This window comes from Carassius carassius, chromosome 16, assembly GCF_963082965.1.
Source record: "Carassius carassius chromosome 16, fCarCar2.1, whole genome shotgun sequence".
Taxonomy (NCBI): Eukaryota; Metazoa; Chordata; class Actinopteri; order Cypriniformes; family Cyprinidae; genus Carassius; species Carassius carassius.
The window spans coordinates 7,859,496-7,882,935 of NC_081770.1; the positions used below are offsets into that span (position 1 = coordinate 7,859,496).

A 23,440-nucleotide genomic window follows, 5' to 3' on the forward strand; every position below is an offset into this window, starting at 1 on the left:
GCCTTTTAGTCATTGTCTTTGGTTTTTCATAAATTTTTGGACCTGCTCATGCCAACTGTAGGCCTACAGCCCATTTCAGAGGTGGTCAGTTATTTAACATTAACTTATTTTACACAGAGATGCTAAAATGTAATATATTATATTATGTAAGATATAAAATAAACATCCCTGTGCAACCTTTTGTGGTTGGTTCAAACCATATCAAACAAAACTGAAATTAAATAATAAATCGGTAATAGGTGACTAGAAAACAGAGGAAATGGCTGTAGCAGTTCTTTTGCAAAAAGAAAAAAAAAAAATTGTTGGAACTTTAACATCCATTATCTGCTGGGCATGATCAGCCTGTTTGAGGCACACAAAAAATGCACTAATGTGAGCTACAAATTCCTGGACCTAAAAGTGTGAAGAACAATATATATAAAATAAATAAATAAATAAATACCATGTTACCTTAGTAATGTGGAGAAAGAGTAAACATTGTTTATGTATACTGAATGAAGGTGATTGATATTATCTCAATTATACTGCAATACTTGGTAAATGCAAACTTCAAAATACTGAACTGTCTTCTATACTGTAAAATAAAAAACACTGATTGACTAAATATCACTCACCAGTGACAGTAACACTGAAGCTCCTAATGATGCTGAATCTGCTGCTGATGATCTGTAATTGATATTCTCCAGAGCCTGTGGTCCTTGAGTTCATGATGGTCAGAGATCCAGTCTGATGATCCAGCTTCAGTCTGTCTCTGAATCTCTCTTTACACTGATCATCTGAACAGATCTTACTCCGATCTCCAGTGATTTCAGCGATGTGAGTGTCGTTAAAATACCACTTCATCGCATCCTTTGGGTGGTTTATAACACCAGGATCTAAACTGAAATTCTCCCGTTTTCTTCATTTTATCAAGTTCAGCAGAAACGGCTGTAATACAAACCAACATGAGACCCTGTCTGTCAAAACTAATTATATAGTTTTAAACTGAACTGAATTCATTTACAGGTGCTGGTTAAGTAGCCATGAATGTCACTGCAATAATTACTGAAGAAATTCAAACACAACATTCACTAAATGACTCACCTAGAACAGTAACATTGAATATTATTTCAGTGTTTCGGCTGTTGATCTCTAGTTTATAAAGCCCAGCATCTGTGTTTGTGATGTTCATGATGGTCAGAGATCCAGTCTGATGATCCAGCTTCAGTCTGTCTCTGAATCTATCAGTACCTTCATTGCACTGAACATCTTTACAGGTCTTACTGAGATCTCTAGTGATTTGAGCAATGCGAGTGTCATAGAAGTACCATTTCATTCTTTCTTGTTGGGATTTAATAAGTCCAGTGTATAGAGTGACTGAATCTCCCTCCATCACTGACACTGACACTACATCTTCACCAACAGACGCAACTGAAGAAGAAATAACAGACAGTAGAGAATTGACTCAAATTCAATACATGACACATGAAAAATAAAACAGAATTCACTCATGTTAAAATCACTCACTCACACAAACATTCTTGCGTCTCACAGATGATGATCTCACAGTCATACAGCTGTATGAACATTATACAAACCACGTCTTGATTCATATATTACTTTTTATATATGTGTGTGCATTCAGTCATGATTGCTATATATTTGAGTGTTGTCCATTACTTCTATATTAATGGGTTTCTTTAAAAATTAAACCAACCATTCTTTTTATCTCCAAAAAAAATAAATAAAATCATTTATGCTGCTGTGCCCAGAGAGCAGTTGGGGGTTCGGTGCCTTGCTCAAGGACACCTAAGTCGTGGTATTGCCCGCCCAAGTTCGAACCCACAACCCTAGGATTAGGAGACAAACTCTCTAACCACTAGGCCACGAATTTATATTATTCAAATAGTCTAAATAAATAAAAGACCATAACACGGGTCAAATAACATTTTTTTTTTTAACTATTGAAAGTTTGTGTCCAAAGCACAAGGACATACCAAGTCTTGTATATTAACTTCTTTACTCAATGCATTTTACACTGAACTCAACACATGGTACATAAGGGAGGGAAGTCGTGGCCTAATGGTTAGAGAGTCGGACTCCCAATCGAAAGGTTGTGAGTTCGAGTCTCGGGCCGGCAGGAATTGTGGGTGGTGGGAGTGCATGTACAGTTCTCTCTCCACCTTCAATACCACGACTTAGGTGCCCTTGAGCAAGGCATCGAACCCCCAACTGCTCCCCAGGGGCTGCAGCATAAATGGCTGCACACTGCTCCGGGTGTGTGTGTGTTCACTGCTCTGTGTGTGTGCATTTCGGATGGGTTAAATGCAGAGCACAAATTCTGAGTATGGGTCACCTTACTTGGCTGAATGTCACTTCACTCACTCATAATGCATGTTAAATAAATCCAGTGTTAATTATACCTTCATACGTTAGCAGTCTTGTGGCATGAAGTCACATGTATTTAACATTTTTGTTTGTTTTTAAAGGAACTATTACGTGAAAATTACTATTTTGCATATTTTAACATCAACCTAATCCACTGGGCAAAGTTACATCCAGTGGACGTCTTTTTATGTCTTTGCAGACGTTGAAAAGACATCCACTTTTTTAAAATGTTTTTTATGTCTTGTGTACATCCAATATAGACGTTTACAGATCCTCCTTACATGGTTCTGTGACTTTATTTCTGTCAGACATCTAGAGAAGCTCTTATTGAGAATTAATTGAGGTTTAAATGTTGATACTTGATTCATTTGTAGTCACCATTGTAGTGATCAGTGTTTGGTTTAGTTGGGATCTTGGTCCAGTTACTTCTTGTCTTAGCTTGTCTCTTGCTGCTGTAACAGTGTATTTTAAAACGCTGCAACTTTTTTTTTTTTTTTACTGTGTAATGATTATTCTGAACATTTAAACTATTAATTGACCTTTTAACTGTAAAGTGCATTTAATGAATGAAATATATGAGGAGTTGCCTCTGACGGCAGCTACAGAATGATTATAAAACTACTTTAATATCCATAAGGTTTCAATATCTAAAGATCATGAAAGTAAAAATGCACAAAGTTTCCTGTGAGGGTTAGGGTTAGGTGTAGGGTTGGTGTAGGGCCATAGAATATACAGTTTGTACAGTATAAAAACCATTACGCCTATGGGATGTCCCCACTTTTCACAAAAACAAACGTGTGTGTGTGTGTGAAAAAAAAGTATGAAACTTAAACATCCAATATCTGCTGGGCTTGATCAGCCTGTTTGAGACATCCAAAAAAATAAAGTGTTATGAGCTACAAATTCCTGGAAATAATAGTGTGACCAAAAAATAAAAAATAACAATGAAATAAATTAATAAACTTGTTACCTTAGTAACATGGAGAAATAATACACATTGTTCATTTGTTCATTATCATAGTAAAAGCAACTTCAAAATACTGAACTGTCTTTTATACTGCAAAAGAAAACACACTGATTGACTAAATATCACTCACCAGAGACAGTAACACTGAAGCTCCTTATGATGGTGAATCCTCTGCTGATGATCTGAAGTTCATAAAGTCCAGAGTCTGTGGTCCTTGAGTTGATGATGGTCAGAGATCCATTCTGATGATCCACCTCCAGTCTGTCTCTGAATCTCTCATCACACTGATCAACTGTACAGATATTACTCTGATTTCCAGAGATTTCAGTGATGTGAATGTTGTTAAAATACCACTGCATTACATTATCTGGGTTCATTGTTACACCAGGATCTAAACTGAAAGATTCTCCTGTTTTCTTCATTTTATCAAGTTCAGCAGAAACGGCTGTAATACAAACCAACATGAGACCCTGTCTGTCAAAAATATAATTATATAGTTTTAAACTGAACTGAATTAATTTACAGGTGCTGGTAAAGTAGCCATGAATGTCACTGCAATAATTACTAATGAAGAGATTCAAACACAACATTCACTAAATGACTCACCTAGAACAGTAACATTGAATATTTTTTCAGTGTTTCGGCTGTTGATCTCTAGTTTATAAATCCCAGAGTCTGTGGTTCTGATGTTCGTGATGGTCAGAGATCCAGTTTGATGATCCAGCTTCAGTCTGTCTCTGAATCTCTCAGTAACCTGATCATCTGTATAGATCTTACTGATATCTCCACTGATCTGAGCGATGCGAGTGTCACTGAAATACCATTTTATTCTTTCTTGCTGGGATTTAATAATTTCAGTGCATAGACAGACTGAATCACCCTCCATCACTGACACTACATCTGGACCAACAGATGCAACTGAAGAAGAAATAACAGATTGTTAGTAGAGAACTGTCACAAATGCAAACAGAATAAGAACAGTGATGATTTAAACATTCACTCATCATCACACAAACATTCATGAGTCTCACAGATGATGATCTCACAGTCATAAAGCTGTATGAACATTATACAAACCACGTCTTGATTCATATATTACTTTTTATATATGTGTGTGCATTCAGTCATGATTGCTATATATTTGAGTGTTGTTCATTACTTCTATATTAATGGGTTTCTTTAAAAATTAAACCAACCGTTCTTTTTATCTTAAAAAAAAGGTTAAAAAAAAACATCAACATATAAGTCTAAACCCGCATCTAATTGAAACATTTAGAAATAAAACTTTTTTTGGCAAGTGTTACATGAGTAAATCCGATAAATATGAAACGGCTCTATTGTTTTCACTTTACACTGCTATCAAAGAGAGTGATACAAATAGATGTCTTACCAGACACGGATAATGCACACAATATGATGCACAAAATAAAGACCTTCATTTTGAATTAATGCAGATTCTGTGTAAATACAAAGTGTTCTGTCATTATAAGGTCAATTCACACCGCGGTGACAGACGTAGACCAACACCGAGATCCGACCGAGTGCAGTGTGTAGATTCTCAGGTGTTCTCAGTCTCAGAATGCACTGATCAGAAAAACCGACAAACTGTCTGTGCAGTGTGTGAGAACATACACTGTCACGTGAAAGTGAAGTTTCTAATTCAAGTTAGTTCGCCGGCAAATAACCAAAGTTGTCAAGAGACCGCCCTTCAATGTGAAACGTGTTTTCTAAAAAAACTCTTCTTCTCTGTTTTTAGTATGAAAGCTTACAAACTAAATAACAACATTCATTAAAGAAGTTTGACACTGTAGGTGCTATTCGTACATCTGGGACCTCTTCGGAACGGTAAAACAGTCCATGTGACATCAGGGCTTCAACTGTATTCTACTAAACTACGAGAATACTTTTTGCATCCAAATAAAACTAAAATAATGACTTTATTCAACAATTCTTCTCCTCCCCTTCACCCTAGCACCGTTTCAGGTGCACTAGCAAGGAGGCTAAAGACTGCTGTCACTAGTGTCAGTCGCTAGTGCGCCTGTTGAGAGGAGTGAGGTTTAGCCTCTCAGCACCCACTGGCCTTCTTTACACTTATAAAAGTCCAGAAATTTGTCAAGTATTTCGTCAGGTGTCTTTTTTAATGATGTGAAAGCGTGCCTCATGCCGTCATTCATTTGCAAGTGCCCTTAGTTCTAAAATAAACGTAAACCATGGCGTCTTCGGTTTTATTGGTTTATTGTGCAGTCCAATATTGCACAAAAGTACTGAACAAAAAATAGTGAAAATTATACACACAATTAAACATTGTATACTGCATACATCACAACAGCCACAAGAACTTTGTCCACCTAACAGATCAAATCTAATCATTTCTGAAGAAAACTGACCACAGCATGTTTCAGTTTGACTCAGAGACTCCGAGTAAGATTGACAATGTGAGATGATCCTCGCCATTTACAACAACTGAATGATTATAAAACCACTCTAATGTCCATATGGTGTCAATATCCAAAGTTCATGAAAAACAGCATGACTAATCCAATATTCACATAATTTATCAGTATGTGTGTGTTTACTAATGTTTATTAGTACTTATAAAGCACATATTAATGCATTATTCTGCATGACACTATTTAAGATCCCTTAATCTCATGTCATATCTAAACATAACAACTACCTTACAAAATTAGCAACAACTGAGTTACTATTGAGACAAAAGTCATAGTTAATGGTGAGAACTGGTTCCGGGAAGTGTCACAAATGCAAACAGAATAAGAACAGTGATGATTTAAACATTCACTCATCATCACACAAACATTCATGAGTCTCACAGATGATGATCTCACAGTCATAAAGCTGTATGAACATTATACAAACCACGTCTTGATTCATATATTACTTTTTATATATGTGTGTGCATTCAGTCATGATTGCTATATATTTGAGTGTTGTTCATTACTTCTATATTAATGGGTTTCTTTAAAAATTAAACCAACCGTTCTTTTTATCTTAAAAAAAAGGTTAAAAAAAAACATCAACATATAAGTCTAAACCCGCATCTAATTGAAACATTTAGAAATAAAACTTTTTTTGGCAAGTGTTACATGAGTAAATCCGATAAATATGAAACGGCTCTATTGTTTTCACTTTACACTGCTATCAAAGAGAGTGATACAAATAGATGTCTTACCAGACACGGATAATGCACACAATATGATGCACAAAATAAAGACCTTCATTTTGAATTAATGCAGATTCTGTGTAAATACAAAGTGTTCTGTCATTATAAGGTCAATTCACACCGCGGTGACAGACGTAGACCAACACCGAGATCCGACCGAGTGCAGTGTGTAGATTCTCAGGTGTTCTCAGTCTCAGAATGCACTGATCAGAAAAACCGACAAACTGTCTGTGCAGTGTGTGAGAACATACACTGTCACGTGAAAGTGAAGTTTCTAATTCAAGTTAGTTCGCCGGCAAATAACCAAAGTTGTCAAGAGACCGCCCTTCAATGTGAAACGTGTTTTCTAAAAAAACTCTTCTTCTCTGTTTTTAGTATGAAAGCTTACAAACTAAATAACAACATTCATTAAAGAAGTTTGACACTGTAGGTGCTATTCGTACATCTGGGACCTCTTCGGAACGGTAAAACAGTCCATGTGACATCAGGGCTTCAACTGTATTCTACTAAACTACGAGAATACTTTTTGCATCCAAATAAAACTAAAATAATGACTTTATTCAACAATTCTTCTCCTCCCCTTCACCCTAGCACCGTTTCAGGTGCACTAGCAAGGAGGCTAAAGACTGCTGTCACTAGTGTCAGTCGCTAGTGCGCCTGTTGAGAGGAGTGAGGTTTAGCCTCTCAGCACCCACTGGCCTTCTTTACACTTATAAAAGTCCAGAAATTTGTCAAGTATTTCGTCAGGTGTCTTTTTTAATGATGTGAAAGCGTGCCTCATGCCGTCATTCATTTGCAAGTGCCCTTAGTTCTAAAATAAACGTAAACCATGGCGTCTTCGGTTTTATTGGTTTATTGTGCAGTCCAATATTGCACAAAAGTACTGAACAAAAAATAGTGAAAATTATACACACAATTAAACATTGTATACTGCATACATCACAACAGCCACAAGAACTTTGTCCACCTAACAGATCAAATCTAATCATTTCTGAAGAAAACTGACCACAGCATGTTTCAGTTTGACTCAGAGACTCCGAGTAAGATTGACAATGTGAGATGATCCTCGCCATTTACAACAACTGAATGATTATAAAACCACTCTAATGTCCATATGGTGTCAATATCCAAAGTTCATGAAAAACAGCATGACTAATCCAATATTCACATAATTTATCAGTATGTGTGTGTTTACTAATGTTTATTAGTACTTATAAAGCACATATTAATGCATTATTCTGCATGACACTATTTAAGATCCCTTAATCTCATGTCATATCTAAACATAACAACTACCTTACAAAATTAGCAACAACTGAGTTACTATTGAGACAAAAGTCATAGTTAATGGTGAGAACTGGTTCCGGGAAGTGTCACAAATGCAAACAGAATAAGAACAGTGATGATTTAAACATTCACTCATCATCACACAAACATTCATGAGTCTCACAGATGATGATCTCACAGTCATAAAGCTGTATGAACATTATACAAACCACGTCTTGATTCATATATTACTTTTTATATATGTGTGTGCATTCAGTCATGATTGCTATATATTTGAGTGTTGTTCATTACTTCTATATTAATGGGTTTCTTTAAAAATTAAACCAACCGTTCTTTTTATCTTAAAAAAAAGGTTAAAAAAAAACATCAACATATAAGTCTAAACCCGCATCTAATTGAAACATTTAGAAATAAAACTTTTTTTGGCAAGTGTTACATGAGTAAATCCGATAAATATGAAACGGCTCTATTGTTTTCACTTTACACTGCTATCAAAGAGAGTGATACAAATAGATGTCTTACCAGACACGGATAATGCACACAATATGATGCACAAAATAAAGACCTTCATTTTGAATTAATGCAGATTCTGTGTAAATACAAAGTGTTCTGTCATTATAAGGTCAATTCACACCGCGGTGACAGACGTAGACCAACACCGAGATCCGACCGAGTGCAGTGTGTAGATTCTCAGGTGTTCTCAGTCTCAGAATGCACTGATCAGAAAAACCGACAAACTGTCTGTGCAGTGTGTGAGAACATACACTGTCACGTGAAAGTGAAGTTTCTAATTCAAGTTAGTTCGCCGGCAAATAACCAAAGTTGTCAAGAGACCGCCCTTCAATGTGAAACGTGTTTTCTAAAAAAACTCTTCTTCTCTGTTTTTAGTATGAAAGCTTACAAACTAAATAACAACATTCATTAAAGAAGTTTGACACTGTAGGTGCTATTCGTACATCTGGGACCTCTTCGGAACGGTAAAACAGTCCATGTGACATCAGGGCTTCAACTGTATTCTACTAAACTACGAGAATACTTTTTGCATCCAAATAAAACTAAAATAATGACTTTATTCAACAATTCTTCTCCTCCCCTTCACCCTAGCACCGTTTCAGGTGCACTAGCAAGGAGGCTAAAGACTGCTGTCACTAGTGTCAGTCGCTAGTGCGCCTGTTGAGAGGAGTGAGGTTTAGCCTCTCAGCACCCACTGGCCTTCTTTACACTTATAAAAGTCCAGAAATTTGTCAAGTATTTCGTCAGGTGTCTTTTTTAATGATGTGAAAGCGTGCCTCATGCCGTCATTCATTTGCAAGTGCCCTTAGTTCTAAAATAAACGTAAACCATGGCGTCTTCGGTTTTATTGGTTTATTGTGCAGTCCAATATTGCACAAAAGTACTGAACAAAAAATAGTGAAAATTATACACACAATTAAACATTGTATACTGCATACATCACAACAGCCACAAGAACTTTGTCCACCTAACAGATCAAATCTAATCATTTCTGAAGAAAACTGACCACAGCATGTTTCAGTTTGACTCAGAGACTCCGAGTAAGATTGACAATGTGAGATGATCCTCGCCATTTACAACAACTGAATGATTATAAAACCACTCTAATGTCCATATGGTGTCAATATCCAAAGTTCATGAAAAACAGCATGACTAATCCAATATTCACATAATTTATCAGTATGTGTGTGTTTACTAATGTTTATTAGTACTTATAAAGCACATATTAATGCATTATTCTGCATGACACTATTTAAGATCCCTTAATCTCATGTCATATCTAAACATAACAACTACCTTACAAAATTAGCAACAACTGAGTTACTATTGAGACAAAAGTCATAGTTAATGGTGAGAACTGGTTCCCAAACAAAAGTGTAATCATGCGGGTTATCACACTACACATCAGAGAGTCTGTGTGTGAGTGTGTGTGTTTCAAGTTCAAGTTTGTTTTATTTGTGATATGTGCAAGTGTCAGTGACAGAATGTACATTTAAATGCTTTTTGTATGCCTTAGGCAATCTATAGCAGTACAAGAATAACAACAGAAATAAATAATAAATGGGCAGTTTCACAATACAATAACAATAAATACAAAAGTATAAAATAAATATAAAAAGGGTACAGGTGCAAGGTTGAGGTGGAGACTCCGAGGTACAGTATGTAGTGTAGTTGTGCAAAGTATGCAAGATTCAAAATACATGATGTTTTTATAGTCTTTGATATGATATGAAGTTTATAAGGGATAAAATTGAGATTTTAGAGACAGCTTTACAGTTTATTAAGAGTTCTGATAACCTGCAGGTAGAAGCTGTTTTCAGGTTGTTGGTTTTTAGACTGAATGCTACGGTATCGCCTGCTTGATGGGAGTTTGTTAAACAGACTGTGTGCTGGGTGACTAGAGTCAGTTGTGATTTTTCAGGACTTTCTCAGACATCACCGATGAAAAATGTCCTGTAGGGATGGAAGTTTGTTGGCGATGATGACTTCACCTATTTTCATAACTCTGTGATGGACCTTGTGGCAAGGAGTGAGCAGCTGCTATACCATACAGTAAGGGTACATCTGTAAAAGTTAGTAAGTATATTGGGAGGGAGACCAAAGATTTTGAGCATCTGTAGGATGTAGAGCCGTTGACGTGTAGATTTAACTACTGATGTGGTGTGCAGAGACCAGGATAGGTCATTGTAGTGGGGCACACCAAGAAACTTGATGCTCTTTACTCTTTCTACTGCAGATCCAAAACGTAAAGATGATATTGGAACTGTGTTTGGCAGTACAGTCGTTTGTGAACAGAGAATATAGGAGGGGGCTGAGAACACAGCCCTGTGGGGCTCCTAGGGTCAGGGTCAGTGTGGATGAGAAATGGTTACCAGTTCTCACCACTTCTGCAAGTCAGAAAGTCCATTATCCAGTTACAGAGATGAGAGTTCAGTTCTAGATCTCTGAACTTTGTGGGGATGATGGTGTTAAACGCAGAGCTGTAATCAATAAACAGCATCCGCATATAAGTGTTTTTCTTGTCCAAGTGTGTGAGGAGGACATTGTGAACGGTTAGAGCAATGGTGTCATCGGTCAGTCTATTTTTCCTATATGCAAAATGGAGAGGGTCCATGGCGTCTGGCAAGAGCGAACAGATGTGGTCTTTAATGAGCCGCTAGACAAACTACATGGTGATAGAGGTCAGTTTTTGGAAAATCCTAAGTCGCACTCAGAGACAAGAGTGCTATTTTTGGCCCGTTTGTGGTGCTAGAGAGTTTGCGTTAAATACTCCAAATTTATTTGATTAATGTTGTGACTGTCCTATTTTTGTGTGAGGAGGAAGAGGAAAACAAATGGAGACAATACGTGCCTACCAGTGTTGGGGAGTAACTAGTTACATGTTTAACCGTTAGCGTTACGTAATTTAATTACAAAATTATTGTAACTGTAATTAGTTACAGTTACTAAGAAAAAATTAGTAATTAAATTACAGTTACTTATGAAATTTTTAACGATTACAAAGGGGATTACATTTGAATATTTACACACATCCACATACAGATTTAACTGATTTTTTTCCCAAATTGCACTGACTATTCTGAGACATACCGCCCTGATAATTTCCGGGATGTGGAAATACAGTCTGGTTCGTAGAATCCAGTCATAAAACGGAATGCCTAACGCGGACGGAATATCCCACATTTTGGATGACTATATCAAAAGTAGGTCAGTACACTTGAATCAAAACATGACATGGACTAGTGTCTTTGAATATTAAGCCCCACAAATGCAATATATGACTTGCACATTCTGTGTGTTGGAAATCAGGCGCGGACTGGACACCGGACAAATTCCCGATGGCCTGGCAGCCGAATTTAGCTGAAAGAAAATCTGAAAATGGTTACTATTGTTTAACTGTGGTAACCAAAAATGTAAAATTATTTTACAAATGCATTTATTTAAAAATAAATACAAATCCATTTGCAAAAAAAAAAAAAAAGGTTATTTTAGTTTTATATAGGCTAATAAAGGCATGTTTAACTTTTGTAAGGGAAAAACATGACTCTTGTACAGTATTAGGATTTTTCTATAAAGATATTGTAGTATTGTAGAGTATTGTATTGTAAAGTATAGTTTTGTTCAATCTTGAGTATTAAAGTCATGAGAGATGGATAACAGGGCAAAATAAAGAGACTGAAGAGAAAAATGGAAGTGAAGGTGCAATTCAGAAGAGAACTTTTAATTATTTTGCATGTCCCCAAATTAAAGATTTAAACCTTTTTTTATGTCAGGTCCATACAAAAAATAGTTTTGTCCATGAACTGGTTTGTATGAGTTTGAATTTTCCAGTCTGAATTTTTTTCCCAGTCCGCCCCTCCTTTAAATTAATGGCAAAGACATGGTTTCATTTACTACACATAGGCCTACTGAAGCTCGCCGTGTTTTCAACTTCTGCCATCTCAATATTCCTCATAATTCCTAAAACTGCTATGTGTCACTTCATGTGCATTTTACTTATTTTGAGAAAACTATCATCATATACAAAGAGACAGCAGTTTAAAAAAAACACCAATATTTCAGGAGTTTATTACACAGAATACGTCACACTCGTATTAGATAACTGTATTTAAGTTGATGTATATGCTTTTATTTATTATTCTTTAATTTTCACAAATTTATAAAAGTAATCAAAAAGTACTCAAAAGTAATTAGTTACATTACTTTAATAAAGTAATTGAAAAAGTTACACTACTATTACATTTTAAACAGGGTAACTTGTAATCTGTAACCTATTACATTTCCAAAGTAACCTTCCCAACACTGGTGCCTACACACCTTTAGTGCTTGGTCCCTAAATAAACTGACTTTTTATTCTCAAATAACCCATACAATGTCAGTTTTATAAGATTAGTTTTGCATTGAAAAGAGAGTTGAACACAGAGTTGTTAAGCCATGTGACTTGTGCTGAAGTCTGACCTCGAGCTGCATCTGCTCTGCGGTTCATGATTCTCTGAGGTGAAATGACGCTTTAGCAGTCACTGGTAACAAACATCAATCTTTGGTCCTGGGAAAGACAGTCGTTCTCAGTGCATTGGCTGACCAACCTTCAGAAATAATCTCTAATCAGTTTGATGTTTTAACCAGTTAACAAGTCATGTGATGAACGAGATTGATATCATTTCCTCTTGCTGCTACACGTTTACGCAAACGTGTAGCAGCAAGAGGAAATGATATCAATCTCGTTTAATTTTTCTACTACTGTTCTGTAGTAGAAGTTTTTCAAAACAAAACAGCAGATTAAACTTTGCAGAGAGACCGAAGTTAATCACATCAGCAGAATTCCTTGCAGAAACCAAAGGAGCAGCCTGTGTATGAAAATGTCCTCCCAAGAAGATGATTAACTATTTACTGGAATTATTAGAGTTCTTGCATTATACCTTCCTTTGTTTTTTTTCACATTTATTGTTTGACTGGGTATCTAAATTATTATTTTTTTCTCACACATATGAACTGAATTGGTCCTATTTTTTAAAATTGGTTTCTCTATTAGTTTAATGGTGCACAAATAGCATACAGCGTTTCGTTTAAGTTACCATGGTGACAAAACTGTTGAACTCCAACCAACCTTCTTGAGTCCAAAAATTCTAAGTTTGCTCAAACTAAACAAACAACACCAAAACCCGCTTTGTGCAACAGGCCTCACAATGACGAACACATGACATTCACATTCTCAAACACTTTTACAAGTTGGAGTAGTGTGAAAACCTCCTTATTCTCAGCAATATGTTTTCTATGAGGATTTTGTGTTTAAAATGAACAACTGCAAAACTTCTGTTGTTTCCATACAAATATATAACCTGGTTTTTCAGAATTGTTCCAATTTCTTTTAATGACAGCGACATCTGATAGCATACTAGTTTTAATGTAACAATCACTAGGTCTATTAACTGTTGCTGTTTATCGACTGTGTAAAGGTTTTGTAGAGCATCACACATCATGTGCTTATTCTAAACTTCCTGGTATTTCATGAATGGGACCTGCTCAAAGCAGTATGCATGCTGTAGTCTAGTGCACCATCTAGTGTCATAATCAAGATTTATCCAAAAATAAAAGTAAAAGTTTAGTGCATTTAAGATCTAGAGACAGAATGATCACTCACATCATGACTTAATGTTACCTTATTTAAACTTGAAAATATTTAGTTTTAGTTTATATTTAGTTATATCAAGATTAGGAGCGAGGCCTGGGGACTCCCTGATGGCAGCAGACTGAAGAAGCTGTGTGATGGGTGGGTGGGATCACCTGCGATGCAGAGGGCTTTGCGAGTGAGATGGGTTCCATAAATGTCCTGGAAGGAGGGAAGAGAGACACCAACGATATTCTCAGCTGCTCTCAATATGCGTTGCAGAGTCATCCGGCAGGACACGCAGGCGCCATACCGCACAGTGATGCAGCTTGTCAGAATGCTATCCTATTTTTATTAAGTGCTTTGAACGGCTAGTCATGTGCCCATATATATATATATATATATATATATATATATTTGGCTCTTCTCCAAAACTGTGGTGTTATTGGCTGTTTCCATCAGAACGGGAGGACATGGTATGGCCCACCCTTCTTCATTCCTGTGAATCTTATTTGCATAGTCCAAACACACATTTAGAAAAGTGTCACTAAAGATTTACCGATGCATTAATATCTTACCAAACCACATCTAGCATACCTTTAGCAATGTTACACTCTTAAAAATAAAAAAAGTGCTTAAAAGGTTTTTCACAGCAATGCCATAGTAGAACCATTTTTAATTAAACAAAGAACCATCTCTTTCTTACCTTTTTATAATCTGAAAAATCTTCGTTTGCCACAAATAACCTTTTGTGAAACAGAAAGGTTCTTCAGATGTTAAAGGTACTTTATGGAACCATTTAGATATAAGGAATTTTCTATGGCATCATGAAGCACCTTTATTTTTAAGAGTACATGAATGCAAGCCCAAACATGATGGAAAAAGTCTGAACTGTCATGCAGGCACTCATTTGTCCATTAACAGAGTTTGTGTATATTAATTACACTGTGGTATCCTGATATATTTTTGATATAGTTACCGACAGTTCCACTCCACACCACAAGAGGTGCAGTTGACCTTCTGGATCATGTGGGTCCGGGGCATGGGGGAATGTAAGCAACATAGAGGAATGTTGTGATGCTCTGTTACGCTAGTTATCAATAAAATACTGAGTACAGTTATACTGCTTGATTCAGTCCTTACATTAGAGAAATTACTAGACACACTTAGCTGTCAATGAAAATATGTATTTCTCTGAATAAGTGTGAATGTAAGAATGTATGTTGTAGTTTTTATGGCTTTTACAGGCCAAAATCTTAGGAATCAGTCTCTAGGTTGGTGAAGGGAAGAATCTGCATTTTGACCAATGAGCAGTCTTGTCCTTCATTGGCTTGGTACCAAAGCTCTTCTTCTTGCCCTCTAAGAGTCTGGCTGTTGTCCTGGCATCTTTATCTTATGGTGCTCTACAGTTTGCTTATGTTAGTCCACTAAGATCCAATCAAAATGGAGCAAGCATCTGTCCAGCATTGAACATAATCTGGGCCCTCATTTATACATCTCATTTATGAATTATGATGTATAAAAAACATGTTTTGAGCTGTTAGGTTGAGCAAGTTTTGCATGAAAGTGTGGAAGTGTGTTGCAGTTTTCTGTTTGTTAGTGTGACTAGCATACATTTGAAAATATTTTCAATTGAGTTTTATCTTAGCTCAGTTATTTCTGGTAACAAAATCTAAAAGTACAACAAAATACAGATTCCAGTTCTTGAACCCAGTCTGTTTTAATGTCATTTATCACATTAACATATAGATCTTTCTTTCATTTTTTTTCCATTGTAAGAATTTAGCCTTTATATAGGCAAAATATTTCAGTGCATATTAAAAAAAAAAAAAAAAAAAAATACAAAAACACTAAAAAGTCAAGTTATTCTTCTCGAAACACATCTCACGCCTCTTACACAGCTTGTGTTACAGGCTTTTGAGGAGTTTGGCCTATTACAGTACTACAACTCCAATACAATACAACTCCAAAAAAATAAGATTTATTTCTTATATAATGTCCATTACAAAAATAGGCACCATGATGACATTTTTAAATCCTATTGCTCTTGTAAGAACTTCATACTTCAGTGGTCAGTAGGACGTTAAGAAGCTCTTTGAACAGGTGACTCTAGAAACGGCTCTGATAAACCTGAGAAAGAAAGAGAGAGTAGCACAATTAGAGATCATTTCCATTGTTCAGACATATAGATTTAAACTGTCCCACATACTGTTCAAGTGCAGGAGATCATTTCCATCACACAGTGATAAAATTCTGCAATACAAAGACATTGGGAAACCAAACATTAAATAAGGTCAGATATCAATAAAATACAAAACAGCTCAATGTGGTTAAAAAACTGAGAAAAAAAAAGAAAAGTGAACATTCACCTTAAACGCACCCCAGGTCTTCATAGTCCTCCTCATGTGAAATGCACAGGCTTGGCAGTAAAAAAAACCTAATCAACATCTCAAATGGCAGAATGTGACACTTAACAGATTTATCAAAAATAATATTAATCATAATGATAATAATAATAAAAATACCCTCAGGACATTCCACCAATCTAGACATTCAATGGAAGTAACAAACATCTGAAATCTAACACAAATGTGTTTGTGGAATGTGACTAAAACATGATTCAGATGATTAACACTAGCAAACAGCAGCCAGTAACAATCATAAAATATAAAAAATAAAAATAATAAAAAAAAAGACCATTACATAAAGCACATTTGGTGTTATGTAGCTGCTTCTCTCCATAGTGTCTTTCAGTGCAGTTCTTACAAGTTCAGGTTCTGAGATTCATAGTTAGTTCACAGCAATGACATTGCTGATGTTACATGGATAAAACTTTGCTGGATTTGAACCACCTTTCTAACCACACAGGTTTGTTAACCAAACAATCATACATCAGCTTGGATATATTCGATTTCTCAAAGATTCCTGTTAAAAATGTCAGTATAGAGTTGACAAAGCTGGCAGAACAAAAGAGACTTGCTGGTTAAACTAGCTGTAAAACACCAGCATTCAAAACTCATTATAATGGTTTTTCGACATCAATGTTCCTTTCTGGCTAAAGTTTTGAAAGCACTCCCTGTTGGCTGTGATAGTGTTGTCAAGATGCCAGTTCTTAAAGGCTCAGTTGGACTGTCAAGCCTTCCTGTAAACACCTAAATCAATGTGAATGTAATTTTAATCAGACTAAAATGTGTGGTGTAGGTCCGAATTAATCTAATTAATAGGAAAAAAAGTTAATATGTAAATGCTTGAGGCTTGACTATCTTCTCAGTTTCAAACATATGCATTATGCACATGTTTACAAATGTCCTACAAACATCTGTATGTTTTTGTCTTATGAATTGGTCAGCGGAGGAGATTGAATATTTACTTGAAAGGTCTACTGATAGCTCTCTTCTTCGAAATGCCATCAGGGGGAAAAAAACCCCCAGCAATTCTCAGGTGGCAGTACTGCAGTGGCCTTTTCCAGGTCTAAACTATAGACTGTATAAAAACATGGACGTAGTGTCCGTGACATCACCCGTAGACTCCTGAAGAGCGTTTTTGAAGCTTAAAGTGTGCAGAGCGGGCCGTCGCCATCTTGGCAGCACGTCACCACGCGACTCTCCCGGACATTCGAAGATGGGCAAAAAAGACGGGAGCTGGTTGCTGAAGTCCCGCCCACGTAGCTCGACAGCTGTGAAAGCAGCGGCAATACACCTGTCAATCAAGTGGCCACGCCCTTAATTATGCAGAAAATTAAGGCTTAATATAATTTAAGCGAGTAATTTTTTTTACCCCCCTCACAGTTGTCATGAAGGGCAAAATTAACTTTATAGACCAAAATCATTTATGGCACCAGGCTGTAAATGTTTTTTTTCTGCTATAAAGTTGGCCATTTTAACATGGGGAGTCTATGGTATTGACTCCCTTGTGCAGCCAGCCTCAAGCGGCCAGTCGATGTATTACAGTTTTAGTCACTTCCTTCATGGCTTCACTAGAGAGAGCAGGAGATTGGCGCTGAACGCAACCAAAGTCGCATGAACTGTTCTAACCTCAGGTTTCTATGGGAACCGGAGCTGCTAACAGCCGCTGCTTTGACAAAATGACTTCATTTATAAGGTGGGACAATTTTGCCATATTGCGTGTTGCAGTTTCTCCCTTTCATAAGTATAGGAGTGAAGTGTCTTTGTATTTATATAGTCTTTGTGGCAGCAACTGGCAACTGTACATGCGCTGATCTTTGGTTCTGAATGCAGGCAATGGACTCATTTCATTTGGAAGTCGTCATATCTGAGGAATCGCTTGTAGTGGTGTTTGGACAGTGGATCCTACATCATTCGGTGCAAAGCCATTTTGGATCACAGTCCTGAAAAATGAAAATTAATAATAATAATAATAATAATAATAAAAACTTACATTTGTCAATTAGGATAAAAACAGATTCTAAGATAAAAGATTCTGTGTGCACAGTACATATGTTAATTTTGTAAGATCAGCTGTAATACCTGCCATTTCTTTTTGATCTGTGCCAACGGTAAATCCAAAAAACAACTGCAGCCACCAGCAGAACAACACCAACAACAATAGCAGCATGTATTCCTCCTGCAGCAACTGAAGACAGACCTGAAGCTGGAACAGCGGAAGACAGACAGTCATTATAAAGATTGGCTAATAATCAACTTTACCAAAACTTTTGACTGACATTTACAACTTTGTCTAAAATATTGTATGATATTAATAAATGACAGCAACTAAAACTGACTCTCACGATAAAACTGACTAACATTCTTATACTCACTAGTGATGGAAACAATGAATCTTCTACTGATGCTGAATCTGCTGCTAATGATCTGTAGTTTATAATCTCCAGACTCTGTGTTTGTGATGTTCATGATGGTCAGAGATCCAGTCTGATGATCCAGCTTCAGTCTGTCTCTGAATCTCTCATCACACTGATCATCTGTACAGATCTCACTCTGATCTCCAGTGATTTGAACGATAAGAATGTCTTTAAAATACCACATCTTACGATCATTTGGGTTTTTTATTTTACCAGGATGTAAAGTGATAGATTCTCCCTCCATCACTGAGTTTGTTTCATTTTGTTCAGCAGCAGAAACACCTGAGAAACAAACCAACAGCTGACTGGAGGATAGTTTTTTTTTTGTTTTTTTTTTCAGGGGAAAGACAGCATAATAACTGTGGATATGAAAACAATAAAACACAGTCTCTTGACTTTAACAATTATCCACATTGTGTACGATAAATCACATTTTACATCAAATTATGTGAAATGATTTAAACACATGATAACAGAAGGTGAGCAGAGATGATGTAAGACCCTGACATCTCGAACAGAATAAAACTGATAAAATAACAACTAACCAAAATATCGTGTTTTTGAAGAAATTATCTATATGCTGTATGTGAATTAATATACACGTGGATAAAAAAAAAAAGAAAAAAATATTAATGATGGGATTTAAATGCACAAGAGAAATGTACTTGCTTAATGACTCACCACGTATGGCAAAAATGAAGGTCTTGTCCCTCTCATTGTTTATGCTAGTCTTGAGGTGATAAAGTCCAGAGTCTGTGGTTCTGGTGTTCATGATGGTCAGAGATCCAGTCTGATGATCCAGGTTCAGTCTGTCTCTGAATCTCTCAGTAACCTGATCATCTGTATAGATCTTACTCTGATCTCCACTGATTTCAGCGATGCGACTGCTATTAAAATACCATCTAATTCTGTCTTGTTGGTTTGCTTTAACTCTAGTTTGAAAAGTGACTGAATCTCCCTCCATCAAATACACTAACACTCCATCTTCACCATCAGTGAAAAAACCTGAAGAATAAATGAACAGGTAATTATGAGCCAAAAAGCTTGTAGGTACAGAAATGTGCATGGATTCATAATGTACAGAAACAGATGCAAACAAACTGCAGAAGAACATCATATATTTACACATTCAGAAAGACTCGCTGAACGTACTTGCACCAGTGTGATTGTATTAAAATTAATAAAATCTTAATCGGCTATTTTTTGTCTTTTGGAAGTTGCATTCAACTTGACTCCCCTCTGTTATAAGCCACACACGTACAACAAACTAATGTCACAGTGGTATCGTGTACTGTAATCGAATGTAGCCCAAGTTATTACCTGTTAAACAGTAGACAGCACACGCGGTGTTCATCTAATAAGGATCTCCATCGCAAGCAAATAATAGCCTTTGCAGATTTCAATTCAGTGCAGTTCCAGCCACGTTTTTAACGGTCTTTCTGTTCTTAAACGTTACAACTCCGAGTGAACCACTTCAGACGCTCAGCGCATACGGCAGGGAACTGAACGACTCATTCAAACTGATTCATGAACCAATTCACTCGTTTGCCAATTGGTTTGATCAAGCCTTTGAACAGAATTGACTCAAAAGAATGAATCATTCGCGAATGGGCATCGCTCATTGCCCAGAGAAAAGTAGACGGCGCGTTTGGAATAAACTGAAGCATTATAACATTTATTGCATTAAGATAAAGTAACGAGAGGAGCGTCGCCCACAGTAACGAAGTAAAAGTACAGATTTTTCCTCAAAAATTTACTCAAGTAAGAGTATAAAGTACCCATCTTTAAATATACTCCGAAAAGTATTCGTTACCCCAAAAAATTACTCAAGTAAATGTAACGAAGTAAATGTAACTTGTTACTACCCACCTCTGCCCGTCACAAGATACATTTTTATGCTATAACGACAACAAAGAGTGCTTGGCTGTCAAAATTGTGTTCTGTATAGCAGAAATAACATTTTGAGCACAAAGAAAACTTTTTTTTTCACTTGAATAATGATCAATTATGTGCAATTGACTCAGATGATGGTTTAGTAACATATATGCTTTGCCAGATTTGATCAGTGGTTGGTTCAAAGAGATGTGATGATACAGTAGCTTCTCTAAGCTACTGCTGTCATGATATTTGTAGATATAAACACATTAATGATGTGATTTCAAAGTATAAGACTTGTATTTTAAACATAACGACTCACCATAGATGGTAACATTGAAGATTTTTTCACTCCTGCCGCTGCTGTGGATGACCTTCAGTTGATAAAGTCCAGAGTCTGTGGTTCTGGTGTTTGTGATGGTCAGAGATCCAGTCTGATGATCCAGCTTCAGTTTGTCTCTGAATCTCTCAGTACCTTCATTACACTGAACATCTGTACAGATAAAACTGAGATCTCCAGTGATTTGAGCTATTTGAACACCGTTAAAATACCATCTAATCTTTTCTTGTTGGTTTGTTGTAACATCAGTGTGTAGAGTGACTGAATCTCCCTCCATCACAGACACTGACACTCTGTCTCTATCAACACCAGATGCACCTGAAGAAGAAATGAACAGTTAATTAATTAAATTAAATTACACCACAGCAAAATGCAGTGAAAATGTTTTTCTATAGATCATGAAGGTTGAGAGATGTGACTGGATTCTTAATGTAACATATGCAAACAAACAGCAGAAGAACATTACTGATGTACACATACACTCATCAGACAAACATACAGCCTCGTGGATGTGACTTGAGCACCATACAAACCACATCCTGAATCATTCACAGTTTTGTTCTGTTTATATAACCCTTACAAAATATTCACAATGTTCATTGTAGCAAAGTAAGAGTGATTCCAAAACCTGCATGCCATTTTTGATTTAGTAGTGTCCCAATAAGCTATTATTACATTTACATTTAGTCTTTATTATTATTAGTCTTTATTTCATGCAATAGATGTTTATAATCCACAAAACAACTTAATTTACACAAATGAACCAGGACGCGAATCGGACGCGTCTCGGACGAATCGGACGCGTCTGACAGAAACGGCTCTTCACTCGTGAACGAGTCAGTCTATTGTTCGTTATCTGGCTCGGCTCGGTGTTCATCTTCAGTTCTCTCTTCACAGCAGTTCAGTCAGTGTACTGTTTGAGTGCATGCATTACTCCACGATATTGGTTTGTTTGAACTCAGGGGGAGTGTCAGCCACATTAAAAAAGTTAACAGCTGAAGTCATTTGTGGATTAATGCATATTAGAGATGTGAATCGTTTAAAACGATTCAGTTCGATTTGGTGCACTGAATGATTCGTTCGCGAACCGGATATTCAGACTGCTTTGATTTGGACTCTCTCTCTCAACAGACACGGAAGAGAAGACAATGCTGAATCAAGTCGTCGTTTTGCCATTTTTGGACCAAAATGTATTTTCGATGCTTCAAAAATTTCTAACTGACCCTCTGATGTCACATGGACTACTTTGATGAAAGTGAATGTGACATGACATTCAGCCAAGTATGGTGACCCTTACTCAGAATTTGTGCTCTGCATTTAACCTATCCGAAATGCACACATACAGAGCAGTGAACACACACACACACTGTGAGCACACACCCGGAGCAGTGGGCAGCCATTTATGCTGCGGCGCCCGGGGAGCAGTTGGGGGTTCAATGCCTTGCTCAAGGGCACCTAAGTCGTGGTATTGAAGGTGGAGAGAGAACTGTACATGCACTCCCCCCACCCACAATTCCTGCCGGCCCGGGACTCGAACTCACAACCTTTCGATTGGGAGTCCGACTCTCTAACCATTAGGCCACGACTTGATGATGTGTTTCTTACCTTTCTGAACATGGACAGTAGACCATACACACAGTTTCAATGGAGGGACTGAGAGCTCTCGGACTAAATCTAAAATATCTTAAACAGTGTTCCGAATATAAACTGAGGTCTTACAGGATGGAACGACATGAGGGCGAGTCATTGATGACATTATTTTCATTTTTTTTTTATTATTATTATTGTTTTGTTTGTTTATCCTACTTACTTCAGCCGCTACGGGTGACCATAACAATAACTTGTAATCTTTACAATAATATCAGAATAATGCAATGAGCAAGTCTGCGTTTATTAGACAATTAATAATATCACATCAGTTTGTGCTTTCAGAATCGGCGAATCTGCTGCGGTCGTTCCATCACATGACTCACATCTGCAGCGGAGACCTGGACCAGGAAGTTGGTCACCTGATAACACGGTAACCAGTTAAACCGTAACCGGTAACAAGATTACCAATCCAGCCCTGATTACATTCGAATGGAACCCGCAGCAAATGAACTGAGCCCTGCATTTGTGCCAGATGTTGTTGCGTGCTGTGTGCTCCACAATAAATTCGAATTTAAACGTATTATTTATTTTCAGAATCGAAAAAATGTTTTAGAGATCGACTTGCCTTTATCCGATCAGAGCAAATAACGCATGGTGTGATGAGTAAACAGGCGCTACATTTGAGAGCTTTTGTTGTGACTCGCGAAGCATGCTATTTATGTTTAATACTATTTTGTTACTGAAAACATGACCTTTTAAGCGCCATTTGCGTTTAGCACAAAAACACCGGAAGAGATAAATAAATGTCTTACCATGGTCGAGTAAACACCATAACAATACAACAAGGTTTTCGAAAAAAAGCAGACTTTTGTAAAGTGACATGTTGCTTT

At 36.7% G+C, this 23,440-nt stretch overlaps 2 protein-coding genes and 1 long non-coding RNA gene across 3 annotated transcripts; all 3 read right to left on the minus strand.

Annotated features, from left to right (window-relative positions):
* Positions 1 to 337: 337 nt before the first annotated feature.
* On the minus strand, positions 338 to 12,801 carry LOC132159329 (uncharacterized). The gene is made up of 5 exons (XM_059568843.1): positions 12,774 to 12,801; positions 3,941 to 4,252; positions 3,465 to 3,779; positions 1,231 to 1,410; positions 338 to 342 (listed from the first exon to the last, which is right to left on the minus strand). Exons 1-5 carry the CDS (start codon positions 12,799 to 12,801, stop codon positions 338 to 340), a joined length of 840 nt encoding a protein of 279 aa, XP_059424826.1.
* Positions 12,802 to 15,883: 3,082 nt separating this feature from the next.
* LOC132160356 (uncharacterized) lies at positions 15,884 to 17,711 on the minus strand. Its single transcript, XR_009437979.1, has 3 exons — positions 16,293 to 17,711; positions 16,133 to 16,176; positions 15,884 to 16,053 (listed from the first exon to the last, which is right to left on the minus strand). It is a non-coding gene; the product is annotated as an uncharacterized LOC132160356 (long non-coding RNA).
* A 945-nt stretch (positions 17,712 to 18,656) lies between these two features.
* Positions 18,657 to 23,390, minus strand: LOC132159331 (uncharacterized). Its single transcript, XM_059568844.1, has 4 exons — positions 23,363 to 23,390; positions 20,943 to 21,278; positions 19,427 to 19,750; positions 18,657 to 19,027 (listed from the first exon to the last, which is right to left on the minus strand). The coding sequence occupies exons 2-4, from the start codon at positions 21,235 to 21,237 to the stop codon at positions 18,657 to 18,659; spliced, it is 990 nt and encodes a 329-aa protein (XP_059424827.1). The 5' UTR covers positions 21,238 to 21,278; positions 23,363 to 23,390.
* Between the last annotated feature and the right edge of the window lie 50 nt (positions 23,391 to 23,440).